Source organism: Trachemys scripta, chromosome 2, assembly GCF_013100865.1.
Source record: "Trachemys scripta elegans isolate TJP31775 chromosome 2, CAS_Tse_1.0, whole genome shotgun sequence".
In the NCBI taxonomy this organism is placed as follows: domain Eukaryota; kingdom Metazoa; phylum Chordata; order Testudines; family Emydidae; genus Trachemys; species Trachemys scripta.
The window spans coordinates 151694956-151717174 of NC_048299.1; the positions used below are offsets into that span (position 1 = coordinate 151694956).

General features: G+C 55.7%; 1 protein-coding gene across 11 annotated transcripts in view; it reads left to right on the forward strand.

Annotated features, from left to right (window-relative positions):
- Positions 1-22219, forward strand: part of HR (HR lysine demethylase and nuclear receptor corepressor) — a 56373-nt gene that overhangs the window by 26892 nt on the left and 7262 nt on the right. For 6 of the 11 annotated variants that reach the window (XM_034761905.1, XM_034761908.1, XM_034761907.1 and 3 more), the window contains 13 exons: positions 2090-3121; positions 5927-7010; positions 9172-9367; positions 11513-11742; positions 13701-13850; positions 14898-14993; positions 15449-15570; positions 16043-16124; positions 16659-16819; positions 17195-17410; positions 17738-17960; positions 18607-18682; positions 21313-21443. In XM_034761905.1, the coding sequence (XP_034617796.1) occupies positions 2090-3121; positions 5927-7010; positions 9172-9367; positions 11513-11742; positions 13701-13850; positions 14898-14993; positions 15449-15570; positions 16043-16124; positions 16659-16819; positions 17195-17410; positions 17738-17960; positions 18607-18682; positions 21313-21443 (3799 nt within the window). Of the gene's footprint in view, positions 1-1541; positions 1899-2089; positions 3122-5926; positions 7011-9171; positions 9368-11512; positions 11743-13700; positions 13851-14897; positions 14994-15448; positions 15571-16042; positions 16125-16658; positions 16820-17194; positions 17411-17737; positions 17961-18606; positions 18683-21312; positions 21444-22219 lie in introns of those variants that run through there. The other 5 variants (XM_034761910.1, XM_034761912.1, XM_034761906.1 and 2 more) reach the window with 4 other exon arrangements.

Here is a 22219-nt window from a genome sequence, read left to right on the forward strand (position 1 = left end):
GCTCCGGGGACGATCTCGCATGGAGCCTCACCAGTTAATAGGTGCAACAACGGGCTTAAAGCATTGTAAGAGACATAGCATCAGCTGGTCAGCAAGAGCAGGGGGTTGGGAGCCAGGACTCCTGGGTTCTGTTCCCACCTTTGAGAGAGTGTGTTGTCTAGTGGTTAGAGCAGGGGGGCTACGAGTCAGGATTTATGGGTTTTGTTCCCAGCTCTACCAAATCACATCGCTCCGTTGCCTCAGTTTCCCCATTCCCCAGGTAATGATACTGAGCTCACAGAGGTGCAGTAAATGAATGTTTGTAAAGCCGTTTTAGATGCTATTGAAGTGCAGAGGTTTGTCTTCTCTAGGAGGCATGTAGGGAGGATTAATTAGATAATGGCTATAGAGTGCTATATAAATGCTACATTAGTATTGCAACGCGGTATCAGCGGGTCACGCTGCAATGCTGGTATGGCTCTCTGCAACTCGACACAATACCTCCTCTTCCCCACATGCGTCCTGTTGCTAGGGCTGGTGGAAGGGCTAAGGAGGGTTGTGGGGAGACATCTGTGTCCTCTCTAACCTTCCTTGTCCTCCCACTTGCCTCCCTAGCTGCTGGGCTGAATCCCAGAGGTGGCATCATGGTCTTGTGGTTAGAACTTGAAACTGTGAGTCAGGAGAAATGGGCTTTATTCCCAGCTCAGGGAGGGAGCTGGGTCTAGTAGTGGGAGCAGGGTGCTTTGAATCAGGACTGCTGGCGTCTCTTTCCAACTCGGACAAGGGGGTGTGGTGTCATTGTTGGAGCAGGGTGGCGAGGGCTAGGATTCCTGGGTTCACTTCCCAGCTCAGGGAGGAGAGTGTGAGCTATTTGGAGCATGGGCCTGTGACTCAGGAGTCCTGGGTTCTGCTCCCAACTTTGCTACTGATTTGTGGTGTGCAAGCTACTGCCGCTCTCTGCCTCAGTTTCCCCATCTCGGAATGTTGCTCTAGTTTAGCTGCATGTGTAAGTAAAGTGGACTGAGATCTGGAGGGGGGAACAAGTGCATGCTATTTATTCATGCCTGTGTGGCTCATGGCTCCCCCTCCTGCTTCCCATGGGGAACCCGTCAGTGATGGGGATGGTGCTCCATTCACACGGACCCCAGCAGAGCTCCTCTCAGGCCCGTTTGCTGTCCTACAGTCTCAGGCCACATCCCACGGTTCTCAAAGGGCAGAGGTAAAGAACCTGCTATCTGCAATGGGTGAGGTGGTACATGGTCCCCGAGGTCATGAGCTCCATAGGGGACTGCACTGCTTGCTTCTCAGGGTGTGGGCAGTGCATGGGACGCTGTGTGCTCTGTGCAGAGGACACTCCCTGGTGCTGTATGGCTGCTGCGCAGACGGTGTTTGTGCTGCAGAGGGTGGTGTGTACACACGCCCTGGGGTGGTAGGGTGGGGCCGTGTGCGTGTGTATGTCTCCATGGAGAGCTGCCTGGCGTGTTATACAATCTGCTGCCAAGGGAGCTTCAGTTTCAGCATGGGGAGGTTACAAAACATTTCACCCTGGCGTAGCACAGCAATTCAAATGCATTCCCTACGCAGGGCAGGGAAGAGGACAGATGGACCCTCTTCCCCATCCCCCCATGGAAATGAGGGGTCCCTGGGAGGGGGCAGGTCAGAGAGGAAGTTGGGAGGTTGAGCAGAGGAGCCACTAGAAATCAGACATGGGCCAGAGCTGCACAGTTCGGTTCTGGATCTGAATTTCACCAAGCTTTGGGGGTGTTGGATCCAGGGGTCGGGATCAGACCCATCCCTGCTAGAAAGCTGGCGGATTTATAGCCACAGAGCCATTGTCAAACGGGTGAAAGGAGAAAGAAATGAGCATGAAGCCCATGGTTTTTGGAGACAGTTATCAAAACTGCAATGTGCTCCCGGAGGTGAGTGGAGAAGCTCCCTGCGGATCCTGAGTGGATCTAGAATATAAGCCAGCCCCCTATCCCAAACCCACACATCCTCTTCTAGGTCATTAGTAACTATGGAAACCTTCGGTGTCTACCGCATGCCGAGTCCCGAACCTAGCCCAGCACCACTCCCTGCCATTCTCATGCTGAGTTTTGTTTGCCGACAGGGTACGGTGCACCTGGGAGGACTGTCAGCATCACATGACGGGGAACAAACCATGGAAAGTGACGCCAAGAACGGGGAGGCTGTGCCGAGATGGAGGAGACCTCAGGGAGGAGCCCAAGAAACCCAGGTGCTAGAGACCGTGGTCGGGGCCGTACGCAGGAGCGGAAGTGTGGCGCCGGGGATCCCTTCCAAGAGCTGTCGGGACGGGGTGGACCTGAGCTGCGTGCCTGGGCCCGACTCAGCGTTGCGCCCCGGGGAGAAGGCTTCTTTGTGGAAGCGCGCCGAGAGGGGGAAGGAGTTCTCTCCGTGTCTGAGATGGGGCCGAGAGACCCTCGGGGGGCTGGAGACAGCACTGGACTCTCCGTACCATCCTGCCATTGAAGCAGATTTCTCCAAGCACAAGGATGCCAGGCACCAGTTCCCCAGGAGGATGCAACTGAAGGAGACACCCGAGTTCCAGTTCCACTCCGAGCCCAAGAACGGGGAGGTAAATATCAGCTGGGCGGAGCAGAATAAAGACAGGCCTGGCCCTATGTGGACAGAGGCTATGCTGGCCAGCCAGCTGGCCCTGTACAGCCACGCTTACCACAACTACCCCCTGCCGTTATCTGGGCTGGAAAACCAAAGCCCGGCTGCCACTGGCAAACCTTACCAGCTATCTGAGCAAGACTCCCTCCACTCCGCCAGTCCCTCTGGGGACAGCGCGGGCGACCCCCCTTCCTTCCACCACCTGAACACCCACTGCCCCTTCCTGGTGGAGGCCAAGCTGGCGGAGAGGAACCCTTTCTTGGTTTCCTCCATTGTATCAGCAAGCACTCCAGCTGAGTCTGCCTATGGCAATAGCTTGGCGAGCCTAGCCCTGGCTGGCCAGCCCCAGGACTGCCCCTCTGCTTTGGGAGAGGCCCAGTACACTGACCCAGATTGGCACCGGGCACCTTACCCGCGCGCATGGAGCCAGCCGGCGTACCTGGCACCCCATCCAAGAACAAAGACCCCGTCTGCTTTTGAAACCTGCTCCAGCTCAGGAAGCAAGGTAAGTGCTTGGAGGCTATACAGCTATTGCTCTTCGTGTTACAGTGGCACCGGGAGGGAGACCCCAATTGAGAGCAGTGTGCTAGGTGCTGTACAAACACACACTAGTGGCCAGCAGCACCACGGAGAACAATGCGGTTGGGCGCTGAGCTCTTTTGAGCATCTGGCAACAAGAGACAGTCCCTGCCCCAGAGACCTTCCAGTCTAACTAGACAAGACAGGCAGGGAAAGTATGGTTATTCCCATTTCACAGATGGAGAAACTGAGGTGCAGAGCGATTATGACTCACCCAAGGTGCCTCTGTGGCAGAGTCAGGAATTGGATCCTGGCCCTTTAAATCCCATCTCAGTTCCTTAACCTTGAGTCTATCCTACTAAGCACCCTCAGTTCCACAATCTATTGCATGCTCTTTGGGAGGGGTATTGGAGACGACTCATGTCCTGGGGCTGGAGGTCAGCAGTGGACAAGGTCCCAGCAGGGATGTCTGGTCTCAGGAGTGAATTGAAGACCTGCTTTCTGACCTGCCATTGGACTCATCTCTTGCTAGAAATGAGCCCAACCATTCATGCAAAAGCACATGCAGAAAGGGGAGTGTGGAGCCAGGTGACATGGCAGAGGAAGAGACAGACCTGTGCGTGGGCGTTAGACCTCCGCTGCAACTGGACCCTGGATGCTTTTGTATTCAGAGGATGAATCAGGAAGGTCCTTGTTGGCACCATTAGGTAGGAGGCAACCAGGGATACGTGTCTGGGATCAAATGGACAACATACCTATTAACTAGAACCCAGAACCAGGGTTCTCCATTGGGAATAGTCTCCTCTGTGCTAGCCCAACCGGCTCTGGACTCTCTCCCTGAGGAGCTGCATAGGGAGCAGCCAGGGGCTTAATTCAGCCAGCCACTCTAGCACCCAGGATCAGCCAAACAGCATGTTGCACTCAGCAAGGAACAAGACTAGAGAGGATTAAATGCCTGGGATGCCTCCCCAAGAGTAGCAGCCAGCCAGTCACTTTTAAATGTGAAAGCAGCTGTTGGTTTGCAGGGTATCCCTGGGGAATATCTGCCTGGTGTAACTGGATCTGCCCCCAATTGTGCTTGCCCTGAGTGACGAGGCCAGGCCTTGTACAGACGGTGGGTAGAGGTGCCCGTTAGAGGGAGTGATTCAGGCTCATGCCCAGCTCCTGGGCCTGGCTGAATTTTCATGTATGGGGAAATGCTGTTGCTGGAGGCTGCAGACCAGTGCTGCCCCACCACACCCCAGTGCTAGTGCTTCTGGCTTTTCCGGCTGGTGCTCTAGGCCCCCCTCCCTAGTATGGGGGGTTGGGTCCTTAGCCGGGTGCAGGTGCTTGAAAAGGCTGGGAGCCACTCTCCCAGAACACTTGTCTTGACGCTGACCCCTCTACACCACACATGACGGGCTGTGGGACCCAGGTTTGTGGACTTGGTGTTTCCAAGCTTGTGCGTGAGCGTCCACTGTGCATTGTAAACCTGGACTTCCAATCGCTGGACCCATGTCTCACAGCCGTGCTAATGCATCCATACTACACTACACAGACCTTCTGATTCGGGTCTGCGGCTTGAGCTGCATCCACACTGCAAAATGACAGGCCTTGGTCCCCAGTCCCAGCAGGACTCTGATATGCTCCCCAGCAGGTCCTAGGACACTTGTCCGGAGCCCTTGCTGCCTTAAGTCAGACTCATCTGTGTGTGGATGGAAGTGGGGCTTGGGCTCAAGCTTGAGTCAGAGCCTGGGCTTAGTGTGCAGTGGAGACAGACCCCCTGACGCCGGAGTGCTAGAGGTGCGAGCATTTGGAGGAAGTGAGTGAGCATCGTCTCCAGGGTCCCCAGTCTGACTGCAGGGAGTCCAAGGGGAGATCCCGAAGAAGGGATGCTGTCGGTAGATCAGGAGTGAGAGATGGGACAGTGTGTAGCGGTGGCAGACGCAGCCCGAGGGTGAATTCGTGGCACTTGTCTGAGTCGTGCTAACGGGGGCGGAGGCGGGGGTGCTCAAGGCTACTCCTGCAGTGCTGCTGTGGCAGTTGTGAGAGGCCGTCTGGCATTGGGACAGGACACGGACGCCATCCGAGAATGGCAGCTCCCGGGTTCGGACTCTCCTCCACTGCCTCGGGTGACCTGCCTGGCCGGGGTGCTCGAGGATTAGTCAGTCAAGGATGGTGAAGCACTGGGGAAATGAAAAGCTCTGCTTACTTGCCAGGTAAAGCTTGAAGCCCTGGTTCATTCTTTCTTCAGTCAGTGAGGGTTTAACCTGAGCAGGGGTTTAGTATTATTTATTCGTATTCTAGTAGCCGCCTGGAGCCTCCAGCCAAAACCGGGGCCCCGTTGTGCTGGGTGGTGTACAGACACGTGGTAAGAGACAGTGCCCGCCCTAGAGAATTTATAATCCAAACAGTCCAGACACACACAGGGAGGGAGAAAGGAAGGAGTATTATCCCCATTTTACCAGTGAGGAAACTGAGGCACAGAGCGACTAGGGGCCAGATGTCCTAAAGAGCTCAGAACCCAGCCGCTCCCATGTAAGAACCTAAAATAAGTTGTGGGAGCAAAGCGCGTCTGCAAGGCCTGACTCATGAGACTTGCCCAGGCTCACACAGAGTCCGGGGCATAGCCGCATATCCTGATTCCCGGCCCAGTGCTCTAAGCACGAGCCCAGGTGTTAATTCGTATGGCAGGTGTGCCCGCTGGGCCTGCGCTTGTTCCCCCAAACACACTTGCTCCTCTCACTCTTCTCCCCATAAAATTCCCCCCTCCCCACTGACTCCACTCAGCGCTTTGCTGTTTCCCCTCTAGGAGTTTTACCAGAAGAAGGATCCTGGCTTTCCCCACACAGGAAAGGACCCGGCCCCTGTGCCCGACCGGGCGCAGCCTCAGCTGCTCAGCCAGTACAAGGTGGGGAAGGTGAAGCGAGATGCAGAGAGCGAGATGGAGGTGACCTACGTGGAGCCCACGTGGAAGGGAGCTGAGCAGAGAGGGTGCATGGCACTGGCCCCTCCCAGTGACCAAACCCTTCCTAACAACCATGGCCAAATGGGTCAGCCACTGTTCTACCTAAAGCACAAGGTGGCAGAGAGCTTGTGGTCCAGCCAGCCCCTGGTTCTGGATTATCCTCTCAGCAAAGCACCGGCCAGGCCCTCCGAGTCCAAAGACGAAAGCCTCATGTACCAAAGTCTGAAGCCTGGCTCCCCTGCGGTGCTGCAGGAATCCTCTGGATCTCCACTCACGGACAGAGCCCAGCCCCCTGCCCTTTCCAAAGTAGAGCTCCCATCTGGGATGGAGGTGCTTCCAGCTCATGCTCTCCCCTGCAAATGCTCCCCTTGGGACTGCCCCCCGAGATGCTGCAAGAGGTGCCAGGGGGCAGGCTGCGAGGCTGTCAACTCCTTTGGCACCAGAAATGAGATGCCCGGGCCATACCGAGAAATAGATGGAGCCTTGGGAGGACATGGCATCCAACGGGGCAAGGATTCCGCCCTGCTGCCCTGCCCTCCCAGCAATCACCACACCAAGCTGAAGAAGACCTGGCTGACCAGGCACTCGGAACAGTTCAGATGCACCGCTAGCTGCCTCGGGGACAAAGGGGCTCCTGGTCAGATCAAAGAGGGTTTGCCTCTGAGGCTCAAAGCTTTAAAGAGGGAAGGCCAGGAGAGCGCTGAAGAAGCAGACCAATCTGGCAAACGGACAGCTAAGCGGCCTCACAGCCATGTCTCTGGGGAGGATCTCTGGAGCCCATGCGTCGGCAGGGGTAGCTATTCGGCAAAGCGGAGCTCAAAGGTAGCCGAGAACAAGGCGCTAAATCCCACGAGGAAGGATTGTGAGGCCCCAGAGCAGAGGAAGGTGCTCCCAGCAATGGGAAGGAAAGCAGATGCAGGAGATGGAGGTAAGAAGGGTGGAACCTGTGTAGCCGAGCAGAGAAACGGGGATGCTAGGCCACAGTCGTGGTGGCGTGGGGCTAATTCTTGCTCTGCAGCTGCCCCATCCTTGCATAAGACACCCCTGCAGAGCGGCAGCTTGAACAGCCTTTGCTAGCTGGCCTGGTCCGCGAGGCAGAGCGTGACTCCAGCACAGAGCTTTGGCATAGGCTAGTTATGTTCTGGGGTAACTTTCACTGGGCCGGAGACATTCAGATTCGACGGTGACAGTGTGGGCAGATGGATGAAGGATATAATTCAATTCCCATTCTTTGGTCCCTGAGAAACACGTGTGCAAACGCAGACATGCAAACACACACACATATGTAGGTACACAAGAATGCAATGACACACCCCAGCAAGATACACATGCATGAAAAATATGCGTGCATACATGTAAATACAGATGCGTGTGCGCTCAGGCACAGAAAGACAGTCAGACGAGCAAAGCCCATGATTTGCAATTGCTTTGACTTTGCTCTTCGGTTATGGAGGGAGCCAGGAGAGAAAGAGATGGGACTTTGTCCCTAAATCCTTGCTCGTAGTGCCTGGTGGTGGGGACTAAGATGTCTCCCCAGGTCTCCTTCCTTTCCACAGCAGCTCAAATGTTTTAGAAAACGGCTGGGCTGGGAGAGTGCAGGACTGGGGAACTCTTTTCTAGTGTTTCCTGCTGTCAGAGTCTCATGGCTCCCTCCTTGGCCCTCTCTTCTCCTCCCTCTCTCCATGGGAGACGGCATTCCAAACCCATTCAGATGGGGTCCCTGCCCCATAGATCATACAAGGCAAATTAACGTGGTGCAATACGAGCATGCCATTAAAAGGCTGTGAGGGAGGGCGTGGGGGACAATAATCACAAGTTCTTCGGGGCAGGGGCTATGTTTTTCTGGGTGTTTGTGTAGCACCCAGTACATGGGAGCCCGATCGTGACTGGCAATGCAGATATTAAATAAGAGTAATCATGTAGTTACTCTCTAAGGGATGGACACAGCCTAGTGGTTCTTGGAGGGACTTAAATATGGCCAGGGGACTGGTGTGGGCGGGTCGTGGACAGTATTCCAAGTGCAACTCCCAGCATGTCGCCAACTCCAAGCATTCAGCAATCATGAACAGGGCCCCCCAAAATCATGAGATGATTTACAGATAATTATTTTGGGCTGCTTATTCTTTGCTTTCTGGTTCTGGAGCCTTTAGGGTCATGCTCAGGTCACGTTCTCAAGCTTTTCTCGCCCACCACAAGGGCTAGAAAGTTATTGTGTGTTTTTGTTTTAAATGCAAGCTGAGATTCTCCTGTAATCACTTGACTTCTGGAGTTGGGGGCGGGGGGAACCAAATATTGGAAAACTCACAGTCAATTGAGAACCCTGCTTAAGAGGCAGCATAAAAGAAGGGACGAAGATGCCTGTGTGAAGAGGACAGAGAAGGGGCATTAAGGCTGGCTCATTGGTGAAGGCCGAGAGGGCAGGGAAGCAAATGTGAAAGGAGACCAAGTCAGAGATGGCAGGAGATATGAATGAAGGAGGGCCAGGAAAGATAACCAGTTTGAATCTGACACTCAATGTATGGGAGCCAGTGAGATGCCTCAAGGATATGGAAGAGGACAGAGCTGCAGAAGCCAAGAGGAGGCGGGGGAGGGAGCTAGCGTCAGAGGCCACAGGATCTTGTTTGTTCCCCTGGCTTCATCCATCGCCTTGAGTGACCTACCTCTCCACCCCACCTTCCACCCTCTGTGCCGCCACACCTCTCTCTGTGTCTCTCTGACACCTCCAGGGGATCTCAGCCTTGCTGGGGCCAAGCTCATCTCTTGTGAGACCTGTTCAGTTTGCCTTGTCATCTTTCCTGATTTACCCACTCTCCTCAGTGGCAGGGAATGAGGGGAGCTTGGCTGAAGAGCAGGAGAGGGTCTGGTAGGAGATGGGCAGAATTAGGCTCGGGTGTTGCTGGGGAATGACTCAGATGTGATCAGACCTTCTGCTGCCTTCTAGGGTTCCATAAGTTCACGTGGTGACACTGCACTAGTCTGCTAGGCTGTCTTTCTGGTGCATCCCCCCAGACAAGGTGTGCAAGGACCTTCGCGAGGAATCTCGGCCGGTGTCTTCGTAGCAGGTGCTCAATCCCGTGTTATTTCCCCAGGGCTCCTGAGTTGCAACGGAGAGGACGCCGGAGAGCAGAAGGAGATGCGATACCTACAGAGCGTTCCATGTATGGCCCTCCCTGACTGCATTGAGAGGTGTTGTGCTTGTGCCTCCAAGGACGGGACGGGAGCCGTGCCCCGGGAGCAGGAGGAAGAACCCATGGAGACCTTCTGTAGGCTCCTGCATTTCCGAAGGTGAGCACACGTGCGGCTGTCCTCTTCAGTTCTCCTGTTGCACTGAGAAGTGGCACCCCTGGGGCCTGCAAGATAATGAGTCTGGGGGGGAGCCTGTGCTGTGATTTGGGGGAGCATGGGCCGCTATTGGCAGCGGCTCTCCCCCGCGGGGCGTTGGCTCGTTCCTGCAGCCCCCAGGAAGCAGAGGGCAGAAGCAAGTCTTAAATTACAAAAGGAGATGCTAGGTTGGGATATCAGGAAGAGCTTCCGAACAGTGAGATCAGCTGAGCAATGGAGTCTGCTCTCCAGGGACGGGGTGGGAGTCGCGTTGCTTGGACATTTAAAACGAGAATGTGAAAGGCCCCGGAGGATCTGATGTAGGGCACCATCCTGCCTTTAGATTGCAAAGTCTTTGGGACAGGTACGGCTTTTTGTTCTGTGTTTGCATAGCACCTCACACCATGGGGTCCAGGTCCATGCCTGGGGCTCCTAAGTACCATGGTAACACAAATAATGCCCATCCCATCCCATCCCAACTCCTCTACACTTCCATTCCATGCTGCTGCATTCCCATCCGTCACCTCCTGTCCCTGCAGGCTGGCCTGGCTCTGCTTTTGAGAAACTGACATAAAATTCAATGACAAGTAACAAAATGTTGTGCTGGACATGCTGCATGTGCAGACCGCAATCACAGACACCGTCAAACCACCGCAGAAGGCAGGGAAAGGCGGGCAGTACCCCCTTGTATCTCACAGACGGCAACAACCTTCCCTTCTGTATAGCCTTATGCACCTGCCAGCACAGGAGATCTCACAGCCTAATGGGGCTGAGCTTAACTGGTATTTGGATGGGAGCCCTCCAGCCAAAACCAGGAGGGGTGCAGTTGATACAGTAAGGGCTGCTGTGCTGTCTGAAGAGGGTCCTTTGCCAGTGAGGGTATTAAAGGTTGGGTGGTGCTGTTTGTTAGTCAGTGTGTTCACCCCAATGCTGTAATCAGATGCCAGTTCTGTTGGGGGACTGTTTGTGGGAAGCGGTGACTCTGAAAAAGCCGTGGGAGTCATGGTGGATAACAGCTGAACGTGAGCTCTCAGTGTGACCCTGTGGCCAAAAGGACTAATGCAATCCTTGGGACGTATAACCGGGAGAATGTCCAATAGGTGAAAGGAGGTTATTTGATCAGACTATATTTGATATTTGAGTGACTGCTGCTGGAACACTGTGTCCTGTTCTGGTGCCCACAATTCAAGAAGAATGTTAATAAATTGGAGAGGATTCAGAAAAGAGCCATGGGAATTAGCAGGGGTGCCCAACCTACAGCGTGTGGGCTGTACGGGGCCCACCAGAGCATTGCATAAGGCCGAGTAATTAGCGTTTTGTCATCATGTTTACAACAGTTTAGTTTACGCAAGTATGTAAATAGACAATACTGGACATAGGTTTTCTATCTAAATACCTAGCAAACAAGCTGAACTTAAAATATAAATCAATACAGGTGACTTTAAATCTTATCAAAATATGTAGAATCTGTTTGGCCCACACAAGGTTGTGCTTAGGTTTCGGTGGCACCACTGAATGAAAGGTTTGGGAAACACCGTATTGTGATAGATGCCAGGAGCCCAATCAGTTTAGCTTAGCAAAGAGATGGTTAAGGGATGACTTGATCATAGTTTATAAGTACTTGCCTGGGGAACAAATATTTGGTAAGAGTGGGCCCTTCAGTCACTCAGATAAAGGTATAACCGGAGCCTATGCCTGGGAACTGAAGCAAGACAAATTTAGACTAGAGATAAGGTTCACATTTTTAATAGTGAGGGTAATTAGCCATTGGAACAAGTTACCGAGAGCTCTGGCGGATTCTCCATCGCTGGTAATTTTAGAATTGAGACTGGATGTTTTCCTAATAGATCTGCTCTGGTTCAGTGAGGAGTTAATTCAGGGACGTTCTCGGGCCTGTGTTCTGCAGCTCAGACTAGATGATCACAGTGGTCCCTTCTGGCTTTCTAATCTGGGAAGTTTGGGTTGAGATTAGGGGCTCTGGAGCCTTATCCCTTCAGGAAACCTGCCCTGGAACGCTAAGGCCCTGCTGCCTGGCAGCTTCTGGACCTCTGACTTCGTAGTTTTCTCCTTGCTGTGACCATAGCTGAGTCCTCTCTGTGCTGCTTTTAGGCTGGCGTTCTGTGACAGCGGGGAGCTGAGCGTGGATGGGTTCTCCACACTGGACGAAGCCGAGAGTGAGAGCTTATGCCTGAGGATCTCCAGCAGAGAGAGAAGGGCCCAGGACATCAGCACCAGCCTCAGCCTAGCCAAGTATCTCCTCTCCGTCCTGGGGGACCAGTTCTGTGAGGCCATCAGGAGAGACAGAGAGGCCTGGCTGTGGGCACAAGGGGAAAATGAAAGTAAGTCAGAAACAACGGTGCTGGGGACCATTTTGGGTCATGGAGATGTTCACCTACTGCAGCGTGTGGGTTTGAATTCCACGGAGGCTAGATGCTCCCCTGCCTGGTGCCTCGGGTCACCGCTTACCCCCAGGCAAAGAGGACGTGAAATCTGAGCTGGGAATAGTGATTCTTGTTGCATTTTGCACCCGCTGGGATTGATCCTTCTGTCACTGGCCCCGGTGAGAGTCAGGAGAAGCTCTGTGTGAATGCTTAACTCTCCCTGGTGTGAAGCTGGGGGCCAGAGAAAGGAGAGGCTGGTCAGGCTAGCTCGCAGGTCTCTAAACCACAGGATTTGGGGACTTCAACAGCAGAGTCAAGGGAAAGGGGTTGGGACGGCTTTGTGGCCTGCATCATGCGGGAGGTCAGACTAGATGTCATAATGGTCCCTTCTGACCTTAAAGTCTATGAGTCTATGAGTCTATGAGACTGTGTGTCTGCACTGCAGCTGGGAGGTGCGATTACAGCATATGTAGATGTGACTCAGCCGGCTTTAATCTCGCTAGTCTGAAAACGAGCAGAGAAACTGCAGCAGCATGGGCCGTGGCTCCTTGAGTCTGCACCCCGGGGTCCTGGGCACACAGCAGTAGTCTGCAGACCCACCCGAGCAGCCACAACTTCACTGCTATCGCTCCTTGGGCCAGCTTGGATCTACCGGTAGCTAGATCAAAGCCAGCTCCAGTGCATTACACAGGCTGCAGTCACACCTCCTGATAGCCATGCAGACGTGCCCAGTGACCCCGCAAGTGGCAGTGCAGTTCCCAGTGGGGCCCAGTGAGTCCAATGGAGCGGGAGGTTTCTCTGCTCAGTCCATTTCCCAAAGGGTTGTGCTGACAAGGGGGTTTCTCTGCCCTGGGTCTCACGCCGTGGTCACTCACAGCCCACGTGGCTCAGGTTCCTGGGTTGGTTTGCGTCTGCAGAAGGGAGCCACAGTGAAGTGCTGCTCTGCCCTGTCCCCTCTGCCGGCCGTCTCCAGCACATCCAATCAGATTCTGCATTGGAGCCACTGGGGCGTCTCTGGATTTACACCACTGTCTGCGAGAGCAGAATCTGGCCCAGAGGCTTGAGGTGGTTTTCCCCTTCATTGGCTTGGCGGCAGTGTTGCAGGCCTCACCCGAGCTATCCACATGCACCCAGCAACAACCCCCGCCCCCAGTCCCGAATCCAGAGGGTCGGTGCTCTGCAGTCAAGGGGAGAACACAGAACGGACCCAGCCCACTATGCAGAAGGTGGAGAGGAACCTTGGGGCCCTGTGTGTGGGAGCCCAGGACTGCATGACCATGGAGACTCCACTCCACTCTGGTATAGAGCAGAGGTGCTGCTTCTGTGCTGCAGAGCCGTGGAGAGCAGGGTGTGATCATGCCACGTGGAAAGCAGATTCCCTGCTCACCCAGGGGAGAGTGCTGTGCCATGCCAGGGTCAGGGTGGGGCCGCATGGGGAAAGCCAGGAATGCTGTAGGGCAGTTTCGGGGACCCTGGGGGAGCTGTGTGGGAAGAGGGGGGAGCGTAGCTCAGGCTTGGGGTTAGACTGAACTCCCTGGCCAGCCCTAGTGCAGTGGGGTCACGAAGGCCTTGGCAGAGTTGTATCCAGGATACGCTCTTCCATGCGGGCAGCAGCTTTGTGATGAAGGGGAGGCAAAGCGGTGACATGGTTGGAGCCGTAAAGCCGGGGAGGAAGGAGAGGGGAGGGAGGAGACCCCCATAATTTGTTCCCAGCAGCACGGTGGTGGTGAATGAGAGCAACTGTGCTGCTTTCCAATCCAAACAGAAGGGCCTTTGGCAGGAAACAGAGGCGCCCCTGTGCCCCAGACTTTACACCTCAAATATTTGGAGTCCATAGTGCCTGAGTCCCATGCGAGATAAGGGCCTTTGTCCCGGAGCAGAAGGGCCAGCCGCTGAAGGCATTTGTTTGCTTGCAGGGGTGACCGCCTGGCGGCGAGGGAAAGGCGCCCTGCAGGCCTGCGATGCCTGCCAGCATGGCCTCTTCAACGCTCACTGGAACTGCTCCAGCTGTGGGTTCCAGCTGTGCTCGGAGTGCTACCGGACCAAGAGAGAGCGAGCCAGCCCAGGTAGTGCACAGGGTTCCCCAAGCACTTCAGGAGTGTGGTGGGGGGCGGGCCTGGGGCAGTTATAACTGTCCAGGAGGTCAGCTGAGAGCATGTACAGCATTGTACAATAGCTTACAATGGAACCAGAGATGCCCTCAGTCCAAACAGCCCTGATTGCTGGAGGGGGGGAGGGTATCTGGCCCCCAACCTGAATTTTGTAAACGGCCCCTCCGTTGAGCCAAAGCTCCAGATCTGAACATGCAGCTCCCAAACCAGGGTCGGCTCTAGCTTTTTTGCCACCCCAAGCATGGCAGTCAGGCGGCCTTCGGTGGCATGCCTGCGGGAGGTCCCTGGTCCTGCGGATTCGGCGGCATGCCTGCAGGAGGTCTGCCGGACCCATGGCTTCGGCATACCCGCCGCCGAATTGCCACCGAATCCATGGGACCGGCGGACCTCCCGCAGGCACGCCACCAAAGGCAGCCTGACTGCCGCCCTCGCAGGAACCGGCAGGGCGCCCCCCGTGGCTTGCCACCCCAGGCACGCGCTTGGAGCACTGGTGCCTGGAGGTGCTGCTGCCCCCAACTTGGGGTGTGCAGAATCCAGAGCCAAACTTGCAGCTTAAGCCTGTTTCCTCCATGACACTAGCATGGTTCTGTAGCTAAGTTAGTGCATGATTGCACCAGTGTTGCACGAGAGAGCGCAAGCCTCAGTTTGCACTGGTGCAGTGTGTCTGTGCTGGGGCTTTGCACTAGTGTAATTACACCAATACCCCTGCCCAGGCAAGTCCCTGGGCTAAGGGGGGGTTGGGAAGGGATGGACGGAATCCTTGGTGCTGCTGTTTCGTCTCTATTGACATTGGTAGAGGGCTCAAGCGGTACAATTTGCAACGGGATTTCAGCCTCCCCCTGCATCTAGTGTCTGACTTTGGAGCCATCTCAAAATTCCCAGTTTGAAGAGTTTTTGAGGGTGGGTGGAGGTAGCAGCTCTGGTCCCTGTGAGTTTGCCAGCTCTCAGCAGTGACTGGTGCCCACATTTTCTCTCTCTCTCTCTCTCTCTCTCTCTCTCTAGCCCGGACAGAGGAGTCTGTGCAGTCGGCCAAGTGTGTCCAAGGGCAGGGCCATGATGTTCTGTCCCTCATCCCCGCGCAGTTCATTCCCACCCACGGTGAGCTACCCCCTGGCGCTTCCCCAAGCAGTCGGGCGAACAGCAGGAAAAGCTGGTGTACGATCACGGCAAATGGGCTGTGCAGGGCTCCCCACTCCCGTGCTTTATGCTTGGGGGGAAACGAACCCTACTAAGCACCTGGCATCGAAACGGAAGCATCTATCCAATGCTCCTTTAGCTGTTCCCTGCAGCGCTTCCCTCTGGGAGCGTCTCCGCAGCCAGCATTCCTACCCTGCTCCCTGCAGTGCCTCCTGCTGGGAGAGGCGGGGGCTGCAGTCACAATGATCTCCTCTGCAGACTGGGCTCCCGCTCCCTCCCTGACCCCAGTTCCTCCCTGCTGAGCTCCTGCAGTGCTTTGAGCGCTGGGACAGAGCTGTGCAGAGCTCTATTGCTCAGCAGGGCTGTCGCCTCTCAGACCTGCCGCCTCCTCTAACCCGTCTCTGTCCTTCTCCTAGTCCTGGCTGAGCTCTGGAAGCTGATGCACGAAGTGCAGGTGAAGTTTGACATCGAGTCGCGCTGCCCCTGCAGACTGAGCATCCTGAGCAAGAGCCTCACTGACAACACGGGGGGTGGGCAGGTAGGATTGGGGGGCAAGCCCGAGTGGGGTCTGTTGGGACAGGATGGGAGGGGGCAGGGAGAACATGGGGTGGGGGGGATGTAAAAGGAACAGTGTGTATGAGTAGGAGACACCCGGCTTGGCATTCAGATGGGGCGATGGAGAGCTCAGGTTGCAGAGCAAACACTGGCAGCAACAGAGGTGTAGTCATAGTAACTCCAAGCGCTGGGCATGCACAGGGCAGTGCCATGGGGGAGCAGCAGTGCTGGGGGCCTGAATCTCACTCCTGGCCAGGTACCCCGCTGGCGGGGCTGCTCTTGGCTCTAATAGATGGGGTATCCCACGATAGCATGGGGTGTCAGTGCCTTTAGTCTCAGCTTGATGTCTGGAGGAATAGTTAGGGAGCCCCGCCAGGAGGGAATCTTGGGGAGCAGGGCTGGGAGATGCTCCTACCTGGGGCACCCTCATGGACCCCTCCCTTTGGATGTTTCAGAAGGAGGAGATGGGGAACATGACACCTTTGCTACAACCTGCCAGCAACGGAGAGACAGATGGCTCGAGGGTAATCAAGGAAGGTAGGTCTCGCCGCCTCTGTCTCTGCTGTGTGCACAGAAGGATCGGACGCTCTCTGTGCATGCCTCCAAACTGATGCAGCAGGGAACAAACCAGCCCTCCTCCTCTGCAGCCCCTGGGAGGCAGAGGGGGTGGGTGAGGAGGGCTGGGTGCATGTGCTGTACCACCTCTGTGGGAATAGAAGACACCACAGGAGAGGTGCGATTCCCCAATGTATGTGGGAAAGCAGAGTAGCCTGGGACAGAGCCGGGAAAGACCCAGGGCTTGGGTAGTTGTGCGGGGGTGGGGGAGCTGCAGGGCAGGACTGAGGTGCAATAGGGAGCCCAGGGGGTTGTAGGGCAGACTACAGAGCTGAGAGAGAGAAGCTTGCATGGCTCCTAATGGTATCTGCTCTGTCCCTGGGGGAGCAGGGTCTCCTGTGGCTACCTGTGGACTCGTTTTCCCCTGTGGGACACCCAGCTCAGAGTCCCCTGGGGGAAGGACATCAATGACATCTCTCCAACCCTTCCCCTTTCTCCCCCCCCCCTACCCCCCAGAAAACCCAGACTCCGTCCACCCGCCGAGCGAGCAGGGCCCCAAGGGCGCAGTGCAGACATCCACCCTCTGCGAGCTCCTGACCTCTACGGCCGTCAGGCTGTGCCTGGGGCAGAATGGCATCCGCATGGCCTTCGCGCCCGTCTCCCCGGCCTTGCCCAGCGTGAGTACAGGCCGCTGCCGGGGCCCTGTGGGTTCTTTTGCAGGTTCTGCCGCTGGGGGACTCCGCTCAGACACGGGCTGGGCCTCCCACTTCCAAGGCCTGGATCTGAGCTCTGCAACTCAGACCCCCCAGTACGGGGAGAGGGGTTAGATTCCGATCCGATCTGATCCCAGATCCGACCTACGTGCCCCAGGCCTGTCTCCCGGGTCCCTGAGGTTGGATCTCGTGGGGAGATTGGCTCCGACGGGGCTGTGCTCATTCACTTGGAGGGATTATCAGTCAGGTCCCCGAGAAGAGGGGGCCTGGGAAGGGGAGAGGGTGGTAAGGACGCTGTGGAGACACTGGGATTTCAGCCTTGGTCCTTTGCCCTTCCAGGACAACCGGATCACCAACATCCTGGACAGCATCATCGCCCAGGTGGTGGAGAGGAAGATCCAGGAGAAGCACTCAGAATGTGAGCGGCGGAGCCCCAGCCCCCCCGAGCCACAGGTCTCCCACTGCATCCTGGCCCCGGGGGGACTCCTGTGGCTTCACGATCCAAACCACTCCTGCAACTACAAACTCTTCCAGGAGCACTGGAGGCAGGGCCAGGTAGGGACGGTAAAGCCAGGATCTCTCTGGGCTGTCTCCTCAGTCCCACCCCATCCCAGTGCCGCACCAGGATCCTGCAGTCCTTAGTGATGTGCTGTCCCGGGGGTTGTCTAGGCTGTTCCCTCAGCTCAGTGCCACACAGAGAGGAGGGCTTGTCCCAGGGCTGCAGCATGGGGAAAGGGATGGTTCTACTGCCCCACTGGGGTTGCTGTCTGTGGGTCCCCTGTTGAAGGGCTGGGAGCAGCCTTGTCTGCCCCTCTGCACCCCCCAGGGTTATAGCCCCCAATGCCCTTCTCCCAGGGATGACGTCTCCTGCACACTCTCTAGGCATGCTCCAGCCCGGTAACCTCCGCCTCCCCTGTGCTGCCCCCCCCGCAGCCTGTCTTGGTTTCAGGGCTGCAGAAGACACTGAAGAGAAACCTGTGGGAGCCCGAGTCGTTCTGCCACGAACAGCGGGGGCAGGAGGTGCAGGCAGTGAACCTGCGAAGCCAGACGGGCTGGACAAGGGTCAGCAGCAAGGACTTCTGGGATGGCTTTGCCTCCAGTGCCAGTAAGTGGCTGAGAGCTTGCCAGAGGGTTAGCATGGAGGAGGGGCTGGCTCCGTTGGGCACCCACAGTGGGGCAGGGATTTGTGAGAAAGGAGGGTGCTGGGTCTCAGTACAGTGCCTAGTAGACAGATGCCCACATCACAAACCCAGCACTAGCTGGTCCCCTCCGTGGCAGCCACAGCAGAGAGGCCAAGGACTGACTGGGCACAGAAGCTACCAGTCTCTAGGGCATTGGGGGAGAGATCTGGCTCCTTTCTGCTGCAATAAAGTCAGTTTGAGTTTAAAAAGGCACAAGGGAACCAGGAATACTTATTATCCCTTCCCCCTAGTGCGGACAGGACAGACCCAGCCAAAACACAGGGCTTGGGCATAGCATGGGCAACTGCAGGGACCTAGCATCCACTTCTCTAACAGTGAGCATGGGCACTGGGCTCTAGCTACATGTGGAGGGGGAATTCACTTGACACTTGCACCGTTCTGCTGCTGAGGAAGGTCTGATGCTTTGAGTTACAGCGGGAGTAATGCTGAGGGAGCAAAGCAGGCTTGGGGTGCTCAGGGGCTCTGCCAGGCAAGACACCCTGCTCCCCGCAGCTCGCATAAGCGGGAGACCCAGTTGTCTGTAAGACTCTGCTCTTCCCTTCCTTACAGAATGCCTGGAGACAGAGAACAGCGAGGGGAACCTGCTCAAGCTAGAGAGCGGCTTTGGGGACATGCCAATGTGCAGGTACATGGATACTGGGGGCAGATAAAAAGCTACCCACTCGCCTGCCCCCGGCTCCCCCCCCCCACCCTTATCCACCTGTCTCCCCACTCACCTGCACCCATCCTTGCCTCTACATCCACTCCCTCAAATCATCTCCTCCCCGCTTGGTAGGGCTAGGACCCTTCCAGGTTCACCTCAGTGTCGGAGTTGGGACTGGACCCCAGGCCTGTGTGCAGGCCACTAACCATTAGCATGGAGGTACATGGAACCAGGCCTCCACTGCACATGGTTGATCACTATGGAAGTGCATCTCTAGGTGAACCTGCCATGATCAGCAGCCACTACATGGGTAGCACCTTCTACTCCCCAGGTGAGCACCCAGGCCTGGCTTTTCCAGATCCCCTGGGATACCTCCCTGCATGGGCAGCCCCGGAGCCAACCGGGGAAGGAGACTTAGCTTAGAGTGGCTTTAGCTCCCAGGGCTGAACCCACCCCTTGTGTGAGTGCGGGGCTGAGCCAACCTGTTGTGGCTCCCTCTGCCTGCCACTTTCCCAGTAGCTCGGAAGCCCGCTGCTGCCGTGGGATGGGGAGTGGAAAAAACAGGCCTTGTTTTTCACATCCATGTGTTTTTGTTTTGGAAGGAGGTGGTGAGGAGCTGGCGAGCGGCTGGGGCAGCGGCAGCCACTGCCAGGACCTGGCTTTTCCACTTGGGCACACGGAGTAGTCTCGGTCTGCTGGCTTTGTGTGGCAGCCTGGCTGTAAGCGATAGTCTCCTCGCAGCCTCCATGCCATGGCCTTGCCTCCTTCCCTGCCATTACAGGAGTGCACTCTGGGGTCCCCAGGGGGGGAAACCACAGCACAATACATGGGGGCTCTTTGGACTTAGCTTTTCTGCAGAAGGGCAGCCCCAGCTGCAGATCCCTATAACAGGGTCCTGTAGGGCAGCACCCCACGTGGGAGGGAGACTCCAGCTCAGACTCTGAGTCCTGCGCCTTATTGCCCTTCACCATGTCTCATGGGGTGGGGTTCATACTCATTTTACACTGAGGATCAAGCTCCCAATCCTAGGAAGGCAAAAGGATTTGGAAAGGGAAATCCCAAGTGCTGCCCTGACGCCGCTTCCGGGCTGAGACTAGGCCCCCAGAGATCAGTCTAGGGCTGAGTCCGCCTCTGCCTTCTCACCCTTCAAGGACTGCCCAACAGCATCCCGTTACAACCTCTGAGCGTATCACCGGTTTGTATTAGGGACAGGCCAAAACAAAAGCCGTTTCTGTAAACAAATCCTGATCATTCACCGTACATATCTCTTTCCATCCAAGGATCTCAAAGCCACAGAGACACATTGACTAATCTTTGTAACCATCCTCTGATGCTGCCTTCCTCGCCCATGTTACAGACAGGGAAACTGAGGCATGGAATGCTCACAGAGAGAGTTGGGAATAAAATTCCCAGCCCCCCCTGCTCTGACCACTAGCCCCCACTCCCCTTCCCAAACTGGGAATGGAGCCCAGGAGCCCTGACTCCCAGCCCACCCCCTCCCCAGGTGTATGCGGCCATTCGAACCATGGCATAAATGCCTTGATTTCACAGCTTCATAAGCTCCATAGTACGGTCAGGGGCATTCCCAAGTTCTGCCCGTGCCAGTGTTGTGGTTGTTTCCGTGAGCGACTGACGCACTGCAAAGGGATAAAGCTGAAGGGAGGGCCTAATAACTGAAAGGACCAAATCAGTGTCTAGGTGCCATCCATGACCTCCTTGCTGATTTGGGTAGGCCACATGGCTGTGCAAAGACCCCCCAGCTCACCCAAGCAGGCTCTGGCGCCCCGAGTAACCAGGGCTATTTCTGATTTTTGTCAATAACCTCCCTGGCGCCCCGCAAGCCCAATGCTTCTGTCTGTTACACTGCTGTAATATGGATGCGTCCCGTTGCAGTTAGTGGAGTTTCAATGGGTTAACTGGGAGAGGAAAATCTGGCCTGTTATTGTGGGCCATAACATTTTCCTGTGCTATTTAAAACCCAGCCCCAGTCAGTGTGTCCACACTTCAAAGCAAGGGGTGTTCTTAACTTGGGTTGGCTACTGTGGTTCAAATAGCAGGGAAGACATTGCTAATTGGGTTAGCAGCACAAGTTCAACCCCAGGCGCCCATAGGCTTTAACATTAGCTGAATTGCTGTGTTTTCCCTGCTATTTTAACCCAAGCTAGCTCACCTCAGTCAGGCTGTGGGGCAGAAACCTGCAGGAACAGTGTCCGTGCACTTTTGGCCTTGTACGCACTGTACGGGTAAGGTCATGCCACATGGAGGATGCCTTTTTATACAGAATCGTGCTGTGGGGTCACGCTGGTGGGGGTGGAATACCTGCACTTAAAAAAATCAAGACTACACCCCTGGCTAACCTGAGTTGAGAACTTTTTTGCAGTGTAGACATAATGTGATTTCCTGCAGGCTGGCTGCAAGCCATGGGAAGGCGTCACCTTTTCTGCACCTGTCATTCCTTCCCAATGTCTGTTCCTCAGAACATGCTCCTGTATGATAGACTGAATTCCCAGGGCTGGCCCTCGGCTGGGAGAATCGCAGCAAAACAAGCTGCGGGGTGAGAGTGTGACATGCTCTAGTTTTGGGATTTAGGAGTCTTCTTCTCTCTCCCACAGGGCTGAAAACCTCTATGCCAGTTTGCCACTGCTGGAGTACTGCGGGCATGATGGAAAGATGAACTTAGCCTCGTACCTGCCAGGTAGCCAAGGCAGGCAGTGGCTGAGTCCCCAGATCTGTGCTGCCTATGGTTCGTCCTGCTCTCCACTTGCATTTTAAATAGCTCTTGTACTGCCTGTATGTCTCAAAGTGCTTCGCAAAGCAGGGCGAGCCTCATTATCTTCCACTGACAGATGGGGAAACTGAGGCAGATAGTTGGCCAAGGCCACATGGACTCTGTGGAAGAAAGAATCCAGGAGTCCTGACTGTCAGTCCTGTGCCTTATCCTCATTGCCCTGCTTTGATGCCTCTGTATTTACAAGAGGCTGATCTGTTTCTCTGCTGGTCTCCAACAATAGAGTCAATAGATCTGCTTGGATTCCTTAGTGAGGAATTATCATGTTATCAGGACCATTTATTACTCACGTTATGGTAGTATCTAGAGACCCCGACTGAGATCAGGGCCCCATTGTCTAGGCTCTGTATGCACACAGGCCTGCTGTCTCTTCATTAAAGCTTTAAGAGCTGCAGTGTCCTTTTTTTGGAAACAGCAGAGGCTGGGAAGCAGGGCTGGCTCCAGGGTTTTGGCCACCCCAAGCAGCCTCCCCTCCCCCCAAAAAAAGTCGCGATCGTGATCTGCGACGGCAATTTGGTGGGAGGTCCTTCGCTCTGAGCCAGAGTGAGGGACTGTCCGCCGAATTGCCGCCAAATAGCTGGACATGCCGCCCCTCTCCGGAGTGGCCTCCCCAAGCACCTGCTTGCCAGGCTGGTGCCTGGAGCCGGCCCTGCTGGGAAGCAGCCTCTTCCCGGCTCAGATGATGGAGCTGGTGGGCCAGTGCATGAACTGAGCTGAATTCTCATGGGACA